General features: G+C 43.6%; 1 protein-coding gene and 1 non-coding gene across 2 annotated transcripts in view; both read left to right on the top strand.

Annotated features, from left to right (window-relative positions):
- CD81 (CD81 molecule) overlaps positions 1-19,697 on the top strand; it is an 83,071-nt gene that overhangs the window by 13,268 nt on the left and 50,106 nt on the right. The window contains exon 2 of the mRNA XM_048855503.2: positions 18,452-18,566. Coding sequence (XP_048711460.2) covers positions 18,452-18,566 — 115 coding nt within the window. The remainder of the gene's footprint in view (positions 1-18,451; positions 18,567-19,697) is intronic.
- On the top strand, positions 12,713-12,921 carry LOC125639249 (small nucleolar RNA U3). Its single transcript, XR_007357431.2, has one exon. It is a non-coding gene; the product is annotated as a small nucleolar RNA U3 (small nucleolar RNA).

Here is a 19,697-nt window from a genome sequence, read left to right on the forward strand (position 1 = left end):
CTATCAAGAGACAGGAAATTACTTTTGTAGTGCTAACGAGGCCACCTTGGTTGCATTGGCCTTGTTAGCACTACAAAAGTAAATTTTCCCTCTCTTGATAGTCACCCCTTCTTGACAACTGTTGAGAATAGGCCACTTCCACCTTAATTGAATTGGCCTCGTTAGCACTGACCCCCAACTTGGTAAGGCAACTCCCATCTTTTCATGTGCTGTGATACACACACACACAGAGCTTACTGTGTTTTTCACTCCATGCATCTGATGAAGTGGGTTTTAGCCCACGGAAGCTTATGCCCAAATAAATGTGTTAGTCTTGCCACAAGGGCTCCTCCATAGTCTGTATCAGCAAAAACAAACACGGCTACTACTCTGAAACCTGTCATTCAGACACTGTTATGGTTTCCTGGCATTTCCTGTCTGGTACATCTCTCTCAGAGCATTGTCCTTTCATTTCCATTGCCAGATTCCTTTACCCAGGAGATATTTATAGGCCTATCCCACATTTGTTTTTTTTTTTTTTTTTAAACCTGGGAGTGGCCAGCCCTGTGCATGTCTTGCTGTCATTTAAAATTTCAAACTGCTCAGCTGAGAGTGACTTCCTTCCCTTTCAACAGCATCTACGGTGGGGGCAGGGGGGAGAACTTGATGTAGCAGTTCCAAAGAACAAGAATAGGGATCCATTCACTGTTTTTTGCTCTGGAAGGATGCACACAATACCCAACATGGAGTAAGCATTAAGAGAGCTACTTAGAAAAGGAGACTGTACAAAACAGATCAATCTCGCAGTCTAGGACAGTAATGATCTAAACACAAATAGGCAAGTATGAAAAACACACATTCTCTCACTGCACCTCCCCCCCCACCCAAAAAAAAAATCATGATGCTTCACCATAAGTATCTGAGAACAAATTATGGAGTTCCTTTAGTCTATGTGATGTGTGCTAATATTTATTTAGCACCTTTCTGCAGAAGCTCTCAAATCCCTATACAAACATGGTATAAGCCTCCAAACTCCCTTGTGAGGCAGGTAAGAATTATCCATTCCCATTTACATGTGGATAAAGTGTGGCACAGCAAGGCAGTATGGTGTAAAGCATTTGCCTATGTCCTCCAAACAAGTCTGTGGCAGAACCAACAATAGTATCTAGGACTCTTGGCTTTGTCCTTCAATTTTAAAACCCTATGCATTCCCTCTGCTTTCCACTCTGGGTGCAGCTCAGCTGAAACGCTGCGTGAATTGTTGAAGGTTGGCTTTCTGCAGCTCAGCCTGCAGCAGTTGCCGGGAATAGTGTGTTGATCCAGGGGCAGTGGCTGGATTCTCTTGGCAAATGCGGCATAGTCCAAAGATCAAGCCACATCTGGCTATATTGTGTTGGGTTTTTGTGACAGACTGTTCCCCTATATTCACCCCTGGGACCCTGTGTCGTAATAGTCAATAGTGTACAAGATATGCCTTGTGCGGTATCATTTGAAAACTCAGTTCGATCGTTATTGTCCTGGTAAAATGTGTGGCTGTGTTGTATGTAAAGTTATAAAATTTAATTGCAGGGTGTTATGTAGGCTGTGTCTATCCTGCACTTTCGTCGGTAAAACCTTTTGTCAGTCAAGGGTGTGGGGAAAAAAAACCCCACCTCCCTGACAAAAGTTTTACTGATGAAAAGCGCCGGCGTGCACAGCGCTTTGTCGGTAGGAGACGCTCTCCTGCCAACAAAGCTACCGCCCCTCGGTGGTGGTGGTGGTTTTATTTTGTCTGCAGGAGAGCGCTCTCTTGCTGACAAAGAGCAGCTACACCGCTTGCCTTACAGCAGTCTGGCTATAGTGGCACAGCTGTGCTGCTGGAAGGTGCACAGTGTAGACGTAGCCTAAAACATGCCCCAAGTCCGGGGAGTGACCAAAGCAGATCCTCAGAGACAAAAGGCAAGCTGACACCTCAGCCAGGTGTAAACAAGATCAATGGGCCATTGCCAGCCAGTGAGTAGCCACTGAGCAGGAAAAGGGGCATGGGCAGACAATCTACCTTTTAGCAAAGAGACAGCATGGGCTTCCTGTCCACACAGTCTGCCTGTCACTATGCTCCCAGCTGGAAATACTTCTCAAAAGGACTGTATGAAAAGAAGGGCTAGTCACGCCCATGTACTCCTCCTCCTCCTTCTGTCCATCGATTCACTGCACAAGAAAGAACAGAGGAAGCAGCCATTACACAGAAGAAGGGGTCCTAGCCTAAAGAGTTTGGCCAGTAAGACTGTTGAGAACATGTGGTGAGAGAAACTTTGCTTTGAATTTAATATAGTGTGTTAAGTTAGGCACTTTATTTTTCTTTCAGAGTAGCAGCCGTGTTAGTCTGTATTCGCAAAAAGAAAAGGAGTACTTGTGGCACCTTAGAGACTAACCAATTTATTTGAGCATAAACTTTCGTGAGCTATAGCTCACTTCATCGGATGCATTTTTCTTATAACCATTTTTGGGTTTTATGCCTTTTTACCTATATTCACTTAAAATCTTGTTTTATTGTTTTATCTAAAGCAGTGTGTTTGGGGAAACTCCATTTGAGATAACAAGATTTGTGCTTCTAATTTGTGCTTCTAATGACAGACTTTATCTGACTTTATATGAGCTTGTATTGTCCAGGAGAGGGTTGGGAAGTATGAGATGTACGTTTCTGGGCAAAGTCTGGGAGTGGGAGTGTGCTAGGGTCTCCCTGCAGTGTAATTCAGGCTCGTAAACACTTAAGTGTGACTGGCAGGTTACAAGTGCACACAGATACAGCTGGGAGCAATTTAAGTGCTGGAGGCTGTTTGTGAGCCGTCCAGGAGCGGAGGCAACAACAGTAAAGCAGTGTAAAGGGCAGCTCAGGTTAGACGGCAGGGTTGACACAGCTACTCATTAGTCTAAATCAGTGGTGGGCAACCTGTGGCCCATGAGCTGCATGTGGCCCGTTAGAGTAATCCGTTGGAGAGCTGCAAGACCATTTGTTTGCATTGACCGTCCGCAAGCACGGCCGCCTGCAGCTCCCAGTGGCCGTGGTTCGCCGTTTCTGGCCAATGGGAGCTGCTGGAAGTGGCGTTAAATTCTGTTCAGCCAGTTTTCAACCCAAGACTTCTACGGTAGGGGTCCGTGGACCACTGGCGGAATTTCCAAAGGGGTCCCACCTCTGCATTCAACATTTTTTAGAGAACCACCAATAAAAAAAGAAAAGAAAGTTGAAAACCATTTATTTATTGGTGGTTCTCTAAAAAATGTTGAATGCAGAGGTGGACCCCTTTGGAAATTCCGCCAGTGGTCCACGGACCCCTACCGTAGAAGTCTTGGGTTGAAAACTGGCTGAACAGAATTTAACGATAAATGTTTCACATGCTTGGCACGGTATTTGACGTAGCGTGAGGGAGAGTGCTAAACTGTGGGCTTCTAATGACAACACTTCTGGGTTTTGGCCTGTAGGTAGGGGTATTCACATACTTTTGATCAGCAAAAGGGAATGCCTTTTCTGGGATCTGAAACTTTATTTTCTTTGTCACCTTTCACGGACCCCTTAGACCAGGGGTGGGAAAACTTTTTTTTTTTTTGGCCTGAGTGCCACATTGGGGTTCCGAAATGGTATGGAGGGCCAGGTAGGGAAGGCTGTGCTCCCCAAACAGCTTGGGCCCTGCCCCATCCAACCCCTGCTGCTCCTTGTCCCCTGACCGCCCCCTCCTGGAACCCCACCCCCCTACCCCGACAGGCCCCCAGGACCCTCTGCCCCCTATCCAACCTCCCCGTCCCCTTACCATGCTGCTCAGCACCAGGACTGGCCGCCATGCCGCCTGGCCAGAGCCAGCCATGCAACTGCACAGTTTAGAGCACTGGGGCAGGCCGGCGACTCTTGCAGCCATGCTGCCCGGCAGGAGCTCGCAGCCCCACCACCCAGAGCGCTGGTGGCACGGTGAGTTGAGGCTGTGGGGGTGGGGGGCTTAAGGGCCAGGCAGAACAGTCCAGCCTGCGGGCTGCAGTTTGCCCACCTCTGTCTTTAGATGTTGCCTCCAGACCCCCAGGGTTGAAAAAGGCTAGTCTAGATGTACCTTAGGTATGTCTTGCTTCAATATTCTGATTAATAATGAGCCACTTCCTCAGCTGGTATAAATCAGTATAGCTCCATGGACTTCAAATCTATGATGATTGGCCTAGTGTGTCTAGAATCTGTATCAAATAATTTCAGATGTGTATTCTTTCCCATAACAAATAGAAAAGCTTACTAACCTAAAGGTAGTAGTTAGCGTACTACTTAGTTTCTTCCTTTGGGTTTTTTGCCAATATTTTTAGTGCCTTGTTTTGGTTTTGTTTTATTCAGTGTGCGTAAATCGAGATTTGTTTCGGTGCCAAAGCATTCAACCTGCTAATGCTCAATATCTATATTGTGGCCTAAGATCTCTTCCCATTCATTCTTTACTGGGAGGCTTCTCAGTTCTGCTTTCGGTATGTTTTGTTTTATCTGTTTTGGCAGAAATAACAGGATCTCTGTCTTCTTATTGTATTTTAATATACAAATAGTGTACTGTCATTTTTGAAATCTTTATGCTTTTAAATTGTAGATGTTCTCTGTATTTGATTTCCTGGTAAATTGCATTTGCCTTTCAGTATGGTTCAGTGCAGATAAATCACTGTTTCTCATGGGATAAACATAGATTACACTTGAACAGTCTATCCAGTATTGAAAATAGATCTGTCATGCATGTAATAATCTTGGGGTTCATTAAATAACAAACCATTGAATGAGTAAGGAATAAAACAAACTGGGGAGCTTCTGTAGTGAGTTGCTGCATGCAGTCAGATGGTGTTCCCAACCCCTGCCTTCAGAGCACATCTCCCAATTTCTATGTTCATAATACTGTCCTGTATGAGGGAGTATCTCTAAATTATAATCTTCTACAAACATCTCTTGACAGTGCTTGGGTTATCCTAAACTACTATAAAGCCCACAGCTATGTGTCAATGTCTTAGCTTTTGAATGGCTTCTGTGGTTTACCATTACCATATATGTTTGTTTACCCATAGAGGCTCCATGTGGGTGCACCTGCATGGAGATCATTGCAGAATCAAGGCCTTACGTAACTCCGTCCACTGTTTTCTGTGTAGCGTGGGAGTAGTGCTTTCTCTGTGTGTACATGAGGGAGGTACTTTGTAGCGTGATAAGCAAACAGCTATCAACTGACCGGCCCAATAATGTAGTTCAGTATGTGGTTGTGGTCTCTGGTGGTTGTGTGGTAGCATTAATGGAGATGGTTTAATATAATGGGAGTTTTATCACTTGGTGGGTGGGGGGAGACTTTTTTTTTTCCAAAGGCACAAATGCAGGTTTGGGTGTCCAATTCATGACTTTGAAATTGATGTATCATAATACTCGAACTAGAATAGTCCTGGTGACATTAATATTCCCTTCTGCATTGGCTATGGCAGGAGGCTCTTTATTTTCTGTCTGAGTTCTCAGACCTTAAAATACAGGCTCTTCTTTGCTTAGGAGAAATCTGATGGCTCTGGGTGCACCCTGATAGTGCTGAGCATGCACCCTCTGAAAATCAGGCTTCACTCTGGAATCATGCAAAAAGAACAGGAGAGGACTTGTGTCACCTTAGAGACTAACCAATTTATTTGAGCATAAGCTTTCGTGGGCTACAGCTCACTTCATCGGATGCATGCAGTGGAAAATACAGTAGGAAGACTTTTATATACACAGAGAACATGAAACAATGGGTGTTACCATACACACTACGACGAGAGTGATTAGTTAAGGTGCGCTATTACCAGCGGGGGGACCTTTTGTCGTGATAATCAAGATGGGCCATTTCCAGCAGTTGAAAAGATCATGTGAGGAACAGTAGGGGGGAAAAATAAACATGGAGAAATAGTTTTACTTGGCACAGGCATCTTCCCTGGTGCTGTAGCATTTCATTGATGGTCCACTGAAATAGCAGTGGAAAGTTGTGATCCACCTGTTCCTTAAAGCAAGCAGATCCACAGGCTTGATGTGTCTGCCAGGGATGTAAAGTAGCTTATGAAAGTAGCTGACCCAGAAAATGGCCCTTGGTGTCCATCAGCTCTCATGACAGAGAGGCGTATGTCCACTATGAAAAAAGCTCAGTCTCTGCCCATGAAGCACTTGCAAATCCCTATAGTGGGAATCTTGCACTGTTGTTGGCCCACACGAGTCTTAAGTTACCAATCTAGTACACAAGGTAATAAATAGCTAGTTTATCCCCTTCACTCCTACCATGTTTACTTTTCATAGTGATTCTTGAGCTGCTTACTGGGGGGGCGGAGAGTGAGTGTGTGTGTGTGTGTGTGTGTGCACGCACGCGCAAAGAGCATAATTGAGGGTCTGATCCTGAGAGGTGCCAGATCACTTGAACTGAAGTTAAATGCTGGGGGAGTAGTGGTGGTGGTATATTTTATCGTTCTCACTGGATTCTTTCTCTGCTACGAGGTGAATGGACTTCAACTCTCTGGCAAGTGTCGATGTCATTTAGGGAACATCTTGCTGCTTTTCCTGGAAGACATTTGCCCTCTCGGAGTTTGAGCCTCAGGGTGGGGAATTCACTACCTCATTCCATGTGTGATCTCAAGGGCCCTGTTAATTGCTTGCCCTCAGAAGAAATGTCGCTGGGCAACTTCTGCATTTTGTTGGCCTATCCAGCCCATGTAAACTGGGTGAATTTTGGATGGGTCACTGAAACAGTCAGTTAACAGCAACCCTTCAGCAGGTGAACATATCCAGTCCAGGTCCTACCAGTGGTCTGTGGCTGTTGCTGTCCCCAGGATAATGATGGGGAATCTGCTTAGCCTAACTGCCCAGGGTCACCCATAATAACTCTTGCAATTTTGCATGCAGCTTGAATCTCAGCTGGTTTGAGCCTTAATGGTAGGCATCCACGTAGGACACTTGAAGTGCCCTATCTCCCAAGGTTATGTGTCTGGGTGTAATTGAATGAGTAACTTTAATCTTTACAGCATATGGACCAAGTTTCTCTAATGAGCAGGACTAGGACATTACTGTCAAACTCCCACCCCCAGGCATCTGTGTCTGACATATCCACATACCCCAAACAGTCTACTTGGATTTCATGAAATAGGCCAAAGAACACACTACACCCTTTTTTCTTTAATAATTGGATCACAGCTGATTTGAAGTCACCTCACCAGACAACTCCTATCTTTTCAATTCCCACTGAAGCAGCTGGCACTTAGGTAGCCAGTTTTTATCTAGAATAGCTTTTGATTTGGCGCCTGCTTCCTGGTCTCTGTGTACTTGCCAGGATATACATCACGTATTTGTCTGCCTTTTTTGAAGAGTGGGAGAGCAAAAGGTACAAGCAGCTCACTAGTTACAGTGCTGACTGACTGGTATGTCACTTGCAAATGAGACATCCTGCTGGTAAATCAATTTTTAGAAACACTCCTCAGTTTCCTGTGGATGAGATCAGCCCTTGCTCAGAGAACTAACTTTTTCTGTCAGTGCCTCACATTAGCTCTTCTTGCACAAAGGCCCTGTCTACACTTCAGGGCCTATACTGGCATTGCTAAGGCATTGTAGACACATCCTACATTGGCAGAAGGATTATTTCCATTGCTGTAGAAAAACCACCATTCCAAGCGACAGTGAGCTAGGTCGATGGAAGCATTCTTCCGTCCACCAGCTGAATCTACACTGGTGGTTAGGTCACCCCTGAGCACCATAGATAAGTAAACATAAATTTTAATTGTAGACCAGGCCAAAGACTAAAGCGTTGAAAGGGCTGCATTCCATCCTTGTTTTGTGGTGAATGTGCTGAGCGCTGCCAGTAGCTAACCTTAAAAAGACTCTCTTCAGGTAAGTATCAAGAGCTTCCCCTTTAGGACACTTGGAAGCTGCCTCCCTCTTGTCATATGCATGGGCACATGGTTTTGTAGTTGTCATCCCAGGGCATGGCAACCCTGACAACCTCTCCCTGCCAAGGGCAGCAATGTCACTGAACTCTAATTTCCTGACTTTCAGGACGATGCACCCTGGAGTGCATGAGATAGTACCGCAATGCTTGCCAGCGTGCAGTAATAGCTTATCAACCATGTTTACTCTGTGGCTGAGACGTGCTAGCCACAAATGTGTCTAAACAGGACTGCTGCTAGCAGGGTTCTAACATGGCTTCCCTAACCAGCATGGACAGGGACTTCAGTTTCTAGAAAACATGTTTTCTAACATGGTTATAAACCTACTTTGAGCCTAGTTCATGATGTTCAAAAAGAAAAGTCTGCAACTTCAACACTGTCCTACCACTCCAAGCACCATGGCAGCTCCATTGATGCTAGAGGAATGGTGGAGGAAACTGAAAATTCTGAACAGCACAGAGCATAGGACAAATAATCTCTAAAATAGTTTGACTCTGTCTGGGAGTAGCAATCTCTGTCCATGCTGGCCAGGGAAACCATATTAGCAATAGTCCTGTATGAATGTTATTGCTTGCACTAGACAGAGCCTCTGGGGTATGGTAAGTGAGCAGTGAGCCCCAGAGATGGAGCCCACTGAAGAAAGACGGGAATAACCACCACAGAGGTTTCCGAAGGCACTTGGCAGTTCCTTTTGGAGGGAGAAACAGGGAGTTCTTACCTAAATCTAAGAAAAGGCTTATACATACATTTTTCAAAAGGGGCCCCTGATTTTGAGGGGCTTCTCATCATGGATCTCCAGCCCTGGGCCTAACTTTGAGACTTTCTCAGCCCCAGCTACTGTCAGACTTCAGTTGTTGAGCACCCAAAATCAGTGGCTACTCTTAATTTCTGGAACAGGAGAAAGACCCAAGTTCAGGCCATTGTCTTTTTCTCCTTCCTCATCTCCCCTTTCCTCCCCCCCGCCCCTCCCCCAATATATCTGTGCATCCCTCAGAATGTGACATGGAAATCCTCTTGACCAGTTGGCTTCAGTCTTCTGGGGAGTTCTGGAGCTAAAGGATGTTGAAAAATCGGAGAGAGAGCTCAGAGAAGCTGAGGGATGCCTTAAATGAGGGATTTTGAGGAGCTCAATGTGCAGAGATTATTGAGGAGACGGGTGAGATGACTCGATTGGTCTAGCAGTATCCACACAGGAGCAAGAGTTAGAGGGATATTTACTCTAGAAGGCAAAGGCATTAAAAGATCCAACATCTGGAAGTTGGCACTAGAAGTCGTCATACTGGAAGTAAGATAAAAAGTTCTTAACCGTGAAGCTAACTAACCATTGGAACAGATTACCAAACAATTGGGTGATGGAGAATCTACCATATCTTGATTCAATGACTCCAGGTATCTTTGTAAAAGATGTGCTGCAGCTCAACCACCAGCTGTTGGGCACAATGCAGGGATCATTGCTATGCAGGAAGACAGGCTAGAATGTCATCATCTCTTCTGGCTTGAAAATCTATGGAAAAAACTTGTCTTGATCTCACTGGTATTCAGTATGGTAACAGGCAAACTGTAGTTAAAATTAGAACCGTTCTGAACTAACATAAAATGAGTTCCTCTTACCAAATCCCAACTGTGAGCCTCTTGTGTACGCTGGGGAAAGGCATAGATGGGGCACGTTTTCTAGGATCAGGCACTTCCTTGTCCTGGATAGCCCTGCACTAATAATGTAAACGTGGGGGGAGCGCAGCAGTGTAGAATGGAATGTTGTAAAGTAGACTGGATTTCCCTCTGAATTTATAAAAGGGCGAGTGTAGGGAAGGGTAACTTTGAAAACTGTTTGGCTCATAGTGAGGAAAGCTCAAGGTTATTTAAGTAACAATAAGAATTGTACTTTAGAAAAAAAAATCTGACTACAACAAATCATTCTGTGAACTCTTGTTCTAATTTTGAATAGTCATTCAGTTCAATTACGTCCAAGACTAGTTTGCAAACATTTGTGCATATGACCTGGGGTCATCACATAGTGCTGTTACAAATAGCTTTTACAAGTTATGTTCAACTGAATATATAGGCAGTTGGATCTAGGAGGAAACCGAGCACCAGCTTTGTACAACTCCTAATTTCCATTAGCATTTTTATTTGTATTACAGTAGTGCCTGAAGGTCTCAGCTGAGATCAGGTCCCCATAATGCTCAGTGCTGTGAATACACATAGTAAGAGACGGTCCCTGCCTGAAGAGCTTACAGTCGAAACAGAATAGACAAAAGGTGGGAGGGAAAACAGATACCCAAACTTCACCTCTCTGTGCAAGTCACATTGTTTGTATTAAGCTTTCTTGGTTGTTAGATAGAAGTTATAGCAAACAGTCCTGATAGAGGAGCAACTTTTAGATATAGTCTAGTGCCATCTAGCTAACTCATCTGAAACACCTGTTCTGTTGCTCCACCCATTTCCAGGTGCTGTCACAATCCAGGTAGATCAGCAAAACTGGCCACCCCTAAAATTTTTGGTGCAGGACATAAGAGAAATGAACTGTTCATACAGTCCTTGTCCCCTCAAACGGCTAACTGCAGCCTTGGTCTCCATTTTAAGTATCTGAAATAAGGATTCAGTTTAGCTTTCATAAGTGCTATAATATGTTACGTTCCAATTAATTATTAAAAACATATTTTGAGGCCTAATTGTAGTCGGTCTCATTACAGAGAGATTAAAGTCTGTAAATATGCTTTTAGAAATTGGCTGCTAAAGTAAAATAGCTCTCCTATTAAGCTGAAATAAAGTGTGTAGTCTGATACATTGAGGTGTGTTTAATGTAGTGTTTGTGTGGTTTGCAGAACATCAGTCTAACAAGTGCTTGCATTGAAGTACCACTACGAAAGTATTCTAATGCAATACAGAACCTGGAAAGAACCTTCACTGTCAGAAGACAGGATACTGGGTTAGATGGACCTTTGGTCTGACCCAATATGGCTGTTCTTATGTATGAACTAGGTTAACCCCCAGTGGTGGATTTCTTGCCCCCTAGGAAGTGAAATGAAGGTTGTTTCCCTGCTGCTAACCAAATTAAAGGAATTGTACTCATGCCTCCCCGCTCCCCACATCTCAAACTCTCATGAAACCTGGCCTTTTAAGGTCCAGACACGGGTACTGGCAGGAAGTTAAACCGGGGGGAGGGGGAAGGGGAGGCTTCCTCTCTAAAGTTGATTAGCCAAATTTCATTCTGCATCTCCAATCTAAAAGCCATTCATTCAGTACCACAGGGAACGACACGTGGTGTTTACTGCTTTACAGACCACAAATTAATACCTTAGAGATTCAGTTTGACGAGAGGTGTGAAAGCACTTTCTTGTCCTCCATTAGTTTGCCCATTTTAACTGTGAATTAGGAAGTGCTAGACACAGCTTAGATTCTTCCCTGCCTCCCCCCAACCAATTTACAATGTGTCTTTTACTATGTCTCCTATATAGTGACTAGCACAGTGAGACTCTGATCTTGACTGGGGACTCCAGGCATTATTGTAATATAAATAATAGATAGCAGCTGGCTCACATCTTGGACACTGTTGGACTGAAGTTCATATTTGAAGGCCCTTTGTTCTAGTGGAAAGGTAGAGAGAAACAGGTGGTCTGCAGAAGAAATGCTGAGGGGGCCGGGATAAGACCCAAACCTTCTTGAAGCTCTTACATTTTGGATGGACTTTCATCCCTAGATCCAAATTGCGGTTGATGATCAGAGCGGACTTGGAACATAGCACACATAGGGAACAAGATGGTGGAAACTTTGCGAGAACAGCTTGCCAGGTGTTACTGAGATCAGTACCAGTCAATCCAAACCTCATCCACGTTCATGTGCTGCTTCTAGGTCATCTCTGAGAGAGTGACAGTTACCACTTGCAGCCAGCTTACAGTATGTGAGTGAAGGTGCTACCGGGGTGGTGGAGGACTGTTTACCATACTGGTGTTAAATCAGAGTGCTGAGGAATTGAGAGCAAGAGATGGCCATCAGGGGAAGTGGTGAGACAGCAGGAGCAGTGCAGTGTGTTTTTGTTTTTCACTCTGCCAAAATTCCACGAACCCTGAAGGAAAAAGCAAATGGAGAAATTGCTGTCTGTGGAAGTGTCTAGCTCTCCTTTCAGGTTTTATGAGCTGTCGCTGGGCTGTTCTTTTAAAACTTTAAAAAAAAAAAAAAAAAAAAAGGTTCTTCTAGTGGAAGCCAGGGTTACTATGGCAATCCAATGAGTTTTCTCCCTCCCGCTTCCTTCCCTTTGGAACCACAAGTGACCGGATTCCTCAGCTATGTTTAATATATTTTTGGTGGTTATGAAGGATGTTTTTCAGGGAAATGATGATCCATAGTTCTGTCTTTAACTTTATAATGGGGAAAAAAGTGTTTAGAATCCTCTCTCTCTCGGTCTCACATAAGAGAACACTTTAAATACTTCCCTTTCTGTTCTTCAAAGCTCTCAGAGACAACTTGCTCCTGGACTCCTCCCAAATGTGATCTCATTTGCTGGTTCATAACCATGGTGAGATGGGTGAAGGCAGGGACTGAACCAGCCAAAAGAGGCACAGAAATTCAACAGTCCAGTCAAAGTGAGCGCAGAAATCTTCTTTGGATGGTTCTCCTCCGAGGGGCTGCACACAGATTCCTGCTTTAGGAGTGGCATTGATTAATTATGGGCCCTTCTCTTTTTTCCAAGTGAATAAACAAATGTGGATTTTATTATTGTCCTAGACAACTAATGAGAAACTCCAGACTGGATTCTGGTTTCCCTTTTTTTTTTTTTTTTTAAAGTCAGCTCCTAGCTACTTTACTTGGAGCTGAATGGAAGACTATACTTTCAGGGATCATTTCTATAGTTTGTAACTAGAGAAGTGTAGCCGAAAGTGTCTGACCTCTCTTCCCACGAGGAGTTAAAGTGCTCTCTTCTGAGCGTGAAGCCAGCAGACAGTGTTGCTTTAATGCAGCTGCTGTCTGTTATTGATGACCGTTACTTCTTTGCTTTTGGGAAGCTGGAAGGGAGAGAACACTGACTGATTTTTTTCATTTTTTTTTCTTTTCCCCACAATCACTTTTTCCATAGCAAGTACTGGGAGATTGTTGGCCTGCCTGAAGCAAGTTCTGAGAGGGGCTTAGGTACAATGTTTTTCCCTATTCATAATAAGCACTGAAAGCTCAGCTGAAGGGGAGGAGGATCAGGAAATTGACTTGGGCAAAATCTCTAGACCCTTACTGGGCTAAATTTTCAGAGGATCTACTTCCATGCTTGCATAATTTCTTTAATTGTATGCACAGATTGAGTGATTGTGCATGTGTGGACATAGGCTCTTAACTAGCAATTTACATGTGCAGTCATGCAGTTTGCATTCATAATGGCGTTTGCCATTGCACACCTGTGGCTCTGTGCGCTTTATTGCGCATTCAAGCTGACTCCAATCTCATTGAAAACTTGGTCTGCATTCTTGTAATTTAATAAAATTATTTTGTTCTTTGTGTGGGTTTTTTTAATCTTGTCCTGTTATAAGGAGGCATTCCACTAAAACTGGCCAAAATGTTCCAAGTAAAATCATAAATTCTGCAGTTGTTAAAGGAGCTGGGGAGAAGCAAGTGATTAAGGGACCAGGCAAAGAGAACTGGAGAGGCAGCAAGGACAATTGACACTACTGGGGATGCTGGTACCAGTAAGTGGACAAGTCAAGCTTTCTTTAGTCTAGAGTAGTCTTGTGCTATACACTCTCCCTATATGTTTGAGTCTAAGAATAAGTGGCTAGTTCCTTAAGAACCATAATGGCTGAGCTTTTCAAAATGACTCCATGTTGGTCTAACTTTCCCACTGAAGTGAATGGTAAAACGCCTATTGATTTCAGTGGGAGCCAAATTAGGCCAGTGCTGAATAACTTGAAAAAGCCCAGCTGACATTTGCTTATGCAATGGTCCCAAGCATTAGACTCTGCCTGCAAATGTATAACTACAGTCTTCTGAACTATTACTAAAGAATCTCTTTATGGGACTGTCATATAACCTGTAGTCAATCCCTCATGTACTTATGACTAATTTAGGGATCCTGTCAAAAATCAGCCCTCTTTTTAAGAGCTACTGTCTTTTTTAAAAAAAGAAGTCATCCTCCTTTCACATGTATCCTTTAAAACAAGTTGGTACGAAGGCTATGACCTTTAAGATAAAATGGAGTTTGAGTAGGCCTCACCAGTGAAAGTGCCTTGGAAATCTCCCTTTAAATATATTAGATTTTCTTACTTCAGAAACCAATGTCTTATTTAAATAAGATTCTATTTGTTACAGTAGAATGGGTATGACTGTGTCAAATGGGTCAGAGAAAAGTTCTACTAGGAAACATTTAGCTTGAATAAGTCACTCCCAAAAAGAGAGTTTGAAAAGGAGTCATTTAAGTAATCCCCCAGTTTTGCGGTATGAGTATTTCAATTCTACTGTATTTCAGTCTTAGCCGCCACCTTTTCAAGGAAGCATGTTGTTTTTTTTGTTTGTTTATTAATTATTCCTCTTACCCCCAATAATACTCTTATCCAAGAAGGTTTTGTTCAGAGAATTGTCAGTGCTATAGTGGCATTAGGACTGGCACATCTTCCCTGTTAGCACAAAGTGACTACAAATGGTACCTCAATTCTAATGCAATCATGTGCCTGTTTATTTTATGGAGGCATGTGTTTGTTACACCTTTAAACCCAATACAGCAAGTCTAGCTTTGCAGTCCACTCCTAGGTTCAACTTTTAATCCAGAGCATTTCATAGTTCATCCTCAGAGACCAAACAGAAACCCTTGGTGAGAGTGTGACAGGACTGAGTGCATTATTGTGCGTACAGGAAAGTGACTCCGCCTGTTGGCTGCTAATAAAGATTTCATAGCTGGAACTTGTGTGTGTGTGCATACATATGCATGCTCTAGTCCCTCTACTCTGCTGCTGTATAGTAGGCCTTTTTAGGTAGGGCAGCCCTTTCTGCCTAATCAGCTAGTTGTGCTGTTCCAGGGATGGTGTCCCTATCTAGCCTCTGTTTACCAGAAACTGGGAATGGGTGACAGGGGATGGATCACTTGATGATTACCTGTTCTGTTCATTTCCCTCAGGGGCACCTGGCACTGGCCTCTGTTGGAAGACAGGATACTGGGCTAGCTGGATCTTTGGTCTGACCCACTATGGCAGTTCTTATGTTCCTCTTAGTACGCACTTGTGGTGGTATCCATAGAAGCACTGGAGATTTAATGGTTTTTAAAAAAAAAAAAAAAAGCTCCCTCAGATTAGTTTCCTAAATCTATATTTAGGCACCTTAGAGCTTGTCGAGGCTGCGAAGTTGTCAACAAAACTTTTGTCTTTCACGGGTACATAAAAAAGCTTCCTTCCCCCCCCCCCCCCCCCCCCACTAAAGATGAAAATTTTGCTGACGCAAGTGGCAATGTGAATGCGGCTTTGGACAAAGCTAACGCCGCTTGCAGGGCTGGAAGTATTTTGTTGGCAAAAGTGCCGAAAAAGAGCTTTACACAGCCTTGTCACTAAAAGCTGTGTGGCGTAGACAAGACCTAAATAAATGGCCTGATCTTCAGTAGTGCTGAGCATCCAGCAACTCCAATTGAGTTCAAACCCTCAAGTTAAGTACAAGAAATGCCTGTCAAAGAGAGAACTTGAGTTGATTTTGTTTGTCCAAACTGACTATTGTGATCTCCTGAATAAACAAGTAGTACAGATATAATAAATTAACTGGGAGATTTGCGTACTGCCCTTCCCTGCAAGGTGGCTTCATCATCCCAGAAGATTTTCTTCAGTGAAGGTGAGCATTGGACTGTCATCCCGTGTCTTGCCCTGTCCAGTTAGTTACCGCTGATTCTTTTAAAATAAATACATAAATATATTTATTTTACTGAAATTCTCAAGGAACAATTGATGCCGAGTCATGTTTTGATGCTACTACGAATTAGATTAGAACAGTTTCTGAATAAGCAGGGAGGTGGCCTAAGTTACTGTCAGCCAAGCGCCATATTTGTTAAAGATGCAAGCTAACAAATGTTTTGTTTCTGATACTCATGGAATTCTCTATATATTTCCTCTCTGAATAACATCCATCAATGGGTTATGGGTCCTCAGGTTGCCTGCTGAACAAGATGATCTTCTTGTATGTGTTGAGGTAATCGCCATCTCTGTGGAGAAATGGAGTTGTTAACCATTATGTGTTTGGAATGGGCTGAAGGAACACCTGATGTGGTTTTTGTTTTTGTTTTTTTAAATTACCTTGGAAAACTAGTTGCTAGAGAAATGACTATGGTTCTTAACAAAGACATTCCACAAGGGAGTGGGAAGGTGAGGAGTAAACAGGACTCTGGCTATCCCTGCTGGAGATCAGATATCCCAAAAATCTCTTGAAGAAAACAATGTCTGCTGTTTAGTGTGGCTACAGTCCGATCGATGCACAGGAAAAGCCTGGGGGCGGGGGGGGAAGAGAGGGATTTTCAGACATGCCTAAGTCACTTAAGCACTCTTCAAAATGCTACCTTAAATGCCTAGAGGGATGCTTACAGGGGGAATATGCTTTTTGCCAAGTTCATATGGATCTTCTGATAACGTGTGCTATGCATGTGCAGGATGTTGGAGTTTTTGTTGTTACCTAGCATCAATATGCACCGGTTAAGCATGCTTCTATAAGGCTGATTGTCATCAAACCTTTTTCCTGTGGCAAGTGGTTTTTGGGAGTTCTAGAAAACTTGCTAGGCTGTGTTTTTGGTCAAATTCTAGATGCCACAAAACTAGATAAATGCAATTGTGCATTGGGAGTAGGAAAAGAATGCAGGTCTGAAGGAGAAATTGACAAACCTTAGAAACTGTGTTCTTGTAACTCCCTGTCACAACTGGTACACAACCAAAGGTGATGTGTGAAAGCATAACACATCCCAGTGTAGGATAACTTCACTATAAGCACAATGTTTAAAAATAGTGAATCCTGGGATGTGTAGCTAAAGATATCTAAAACAAACCTGGTTTCTGTCCCTACGTCATAGATGAGCAATACCATGTGTCTTCAGACTTACTACCTCCACTTCCAATGAGACAAAACTTAAATGGTACCTCAGTCTAAAAGCTACCTTTAAAGCTTCAGTTGCAGATGTTGCTCTCTTCCCCTCCTAAAAAATAATTTTGTAACAGCAGCCACTGCACATTAGCAATATTTTACCCTAGAATCCTCTGCCTGTTGCTAATAGGAAAGTGGTCCCTACAGACAGGTTGTAAAGCACTGTGGATATCTTCAGGATGAAAGGTGCTGTATAAAATATAAATGAAAAGTCCAAACAATTACACCTGCGATAGTGCGCACACGTCTGGTCTGGTCAACTTTATTGAGACGGAGATTGGTGCATTTTCCAGTTTAAACAGACAGGAATGTAAGGAGCTAAATTATTGAGAGGTTGGAAAAATTACGCCTTTTTTTACAAAGAGGCGTACAACATTCTGAAGGGGCTCCAGAGGATTGTATGGGGCCAAACCCATAGGACGCACCTCTAACTTAGAGGCTTGGTGCTGTCGGGGATTTCTTACGCCAAAGAGCTAACATCCAGGATAAATGTAAGGACAGCACTGGGAACAAAGTAATCAGAGGCAGGATGCTTCAGCCGCACTGAGCGGGAGTTAGCGAGGCAGAGAGTGAAGGAACCAGAGCTGGTGATGTAACAAGTTTCCGGAATCTTCCTATCAAGAGCGGGATGGCTCAGAACTGTTGGGGAAACGTGCTGTGCAGCGCACCAGAGAGAGACTCTCCCTAGGGGGCACGATGCCAGACACCCCATTGTGACAGATCCTGGCCTTTGTGGCTTTGGAGAGCCAGAAGGCATGTTTGTCATTCTCTGGCCTAGCACTCAGGGAATCATTACACTGAAATACTACCCATGTGCTGCTGGGGTGGGAAACTCTCACTTCTCTTTTTCCTTCCAACCTCTAGCAAAAGAGAGAGCAGGACTTAGCCCATAGGTTTTGAAAAGTATTTAGACAAACATAAAAAGAAATGCATGGCTCTTGAGCAGCTACTAGTTGTGAGATGGACTGGGATAGGTATTCCGGAGCCACTCCTGTGCCTGGAACAGACCTGTCATTCAGCCTTGAAATCTGTCACTCTGCTCTTCAAACTCAGCCTGGATAGCCTAGTAATGAAGCCTATTGGAGATGAAGGGCCTTATTCTGCAACCCCTCATGTGTAACTCTCAGGGGGTCTGGGGGAAGATCTATGTGCAGAGAGGCTGCAGAATCAATGGGAGAACTCATAATTGGAAACAGACAAGGCCATTAGGCGGAGAGGGTATGGTCAATATATTGGACAAAGGGCACCCAGAGTGAGCTGTTTTGATGCATCCTGTTTCTCTGTGTATATATGAGCCATATGTTGGACAAGCTTAGTAGAAAGCGAGATGTCTCCTTATATGATTTGCCAGTGCCCTGCATGTTGGGTAAGGCCTCTGGAAGGACTTGTCTTCTATGTAAATAGACTGTATGATGGGACATGTGATGGAATGAGTGTTGCTAATTGTGTCGCCTTCTCTCTGGTTTCTACCCAGCTCGCAGGAGGAATCATTCTTGGTGTGGCACTCTGGCTCCGTCATGATTCGCAGACCACAAATATCCTGTACTTACATCTAGGTGACAAGCAGGCCCCTAACACATTCTATATTGGTAAGTAGTGCTGGGAGAGAAGTAGGTGGGTGGGTGTAGAGGGAGTGAGGTTTGTATGCATCTCCGTTGGTGATGGTACCTGCACAACTTGTCCTGTTCCAGTGAAGCATGACACACCCAGAAATGCAAACGGAAAGCATTGTTCATACGCAGGTGTGACCGGGCTCCTAGTGGGGAGCCAGCTATGGTCACTCAATTAGGGTGAACTGCAAGAATGGGGCAGCCAACCCCCCCAAAAAGCTGGTGGATATTCCAGTACTTAAATTTACCAAGCCAGCATAAAACAGCTTCTTTATTACCTTACTGGTTACTCAGAAGTCCAAACAACACAGTTCCCTTAAAGTGATCCAGCCTCAGGCCTCCATCCAGGTACCCACATCAAATATGATGAAAATTTCTGTAAATCTTCTTTAATCATATAAAAGAAAAGGTTCTATCAGTCCCAAAAAATCGGACTCATTACCTCCCAGGTTAATGAATGTTTCAGATCTTATCCAAATACATGCTACAGCCAATTCTTACTAACTAAACAAAATTTTTCTAAAAAACATAAGGGTATGGTTAAAATATCAATATACATACAGACGTGAGCTCAATTCATTGAGGTGCAGATTCACAGCAGAGATGGTGAGCTTCCTAGTTGCAAAGTGTTCCTTTAGAATTCAGTTCATAGGTCATAGTCTAATGACGAAATCTCATATTCACGGTGTACCGGCATAACTGGGACCTCAGTCTTGTGACTCAAACTTCCCCGATGAAGTCTAAGCAAATCTGAGATGACAGAATCAGGACCCAAGGATCTTTTATACAATTTCATGTCTTTTGACAAGTTGGAATTCCTCAGGGAACAAAAGGTAATCAGGAAAAAGAAAAGGAGTACTTGTGGCACCTTAGAGACTAACCAATTTATTTGAGCATGAGCTTTCGTGAGCTACAGCTCACTTCATCAGATGTATACCGTGGAAACTGCAGCAGACTTTGAAGGAGGTCCATCACTAGCACTTAGCTATATGAGTTAACATAAGACCATTTGCTTGTTCCTCCACCATTCACAGTACATTTCAAAGAGAGATGAATACCAAGATATCCGGTGCTTACAATTCATTTACATAATAGGATGTTCTTTTGACC

The sequence above is a fragment of the Caretta caretta genome, chromosome 6 (assembly GCF_965140235.1).
Source record: "Caretta caretta isolate rCarCar2 chromosome 6, rCarCar1.hap1, whole genome shotgun sequence".
NCBI classification, from domain to species: Eukaryota; Metazoa; Chordata; order Testudines; family Cheloniidae; genus Caretta; species Caretta caretta.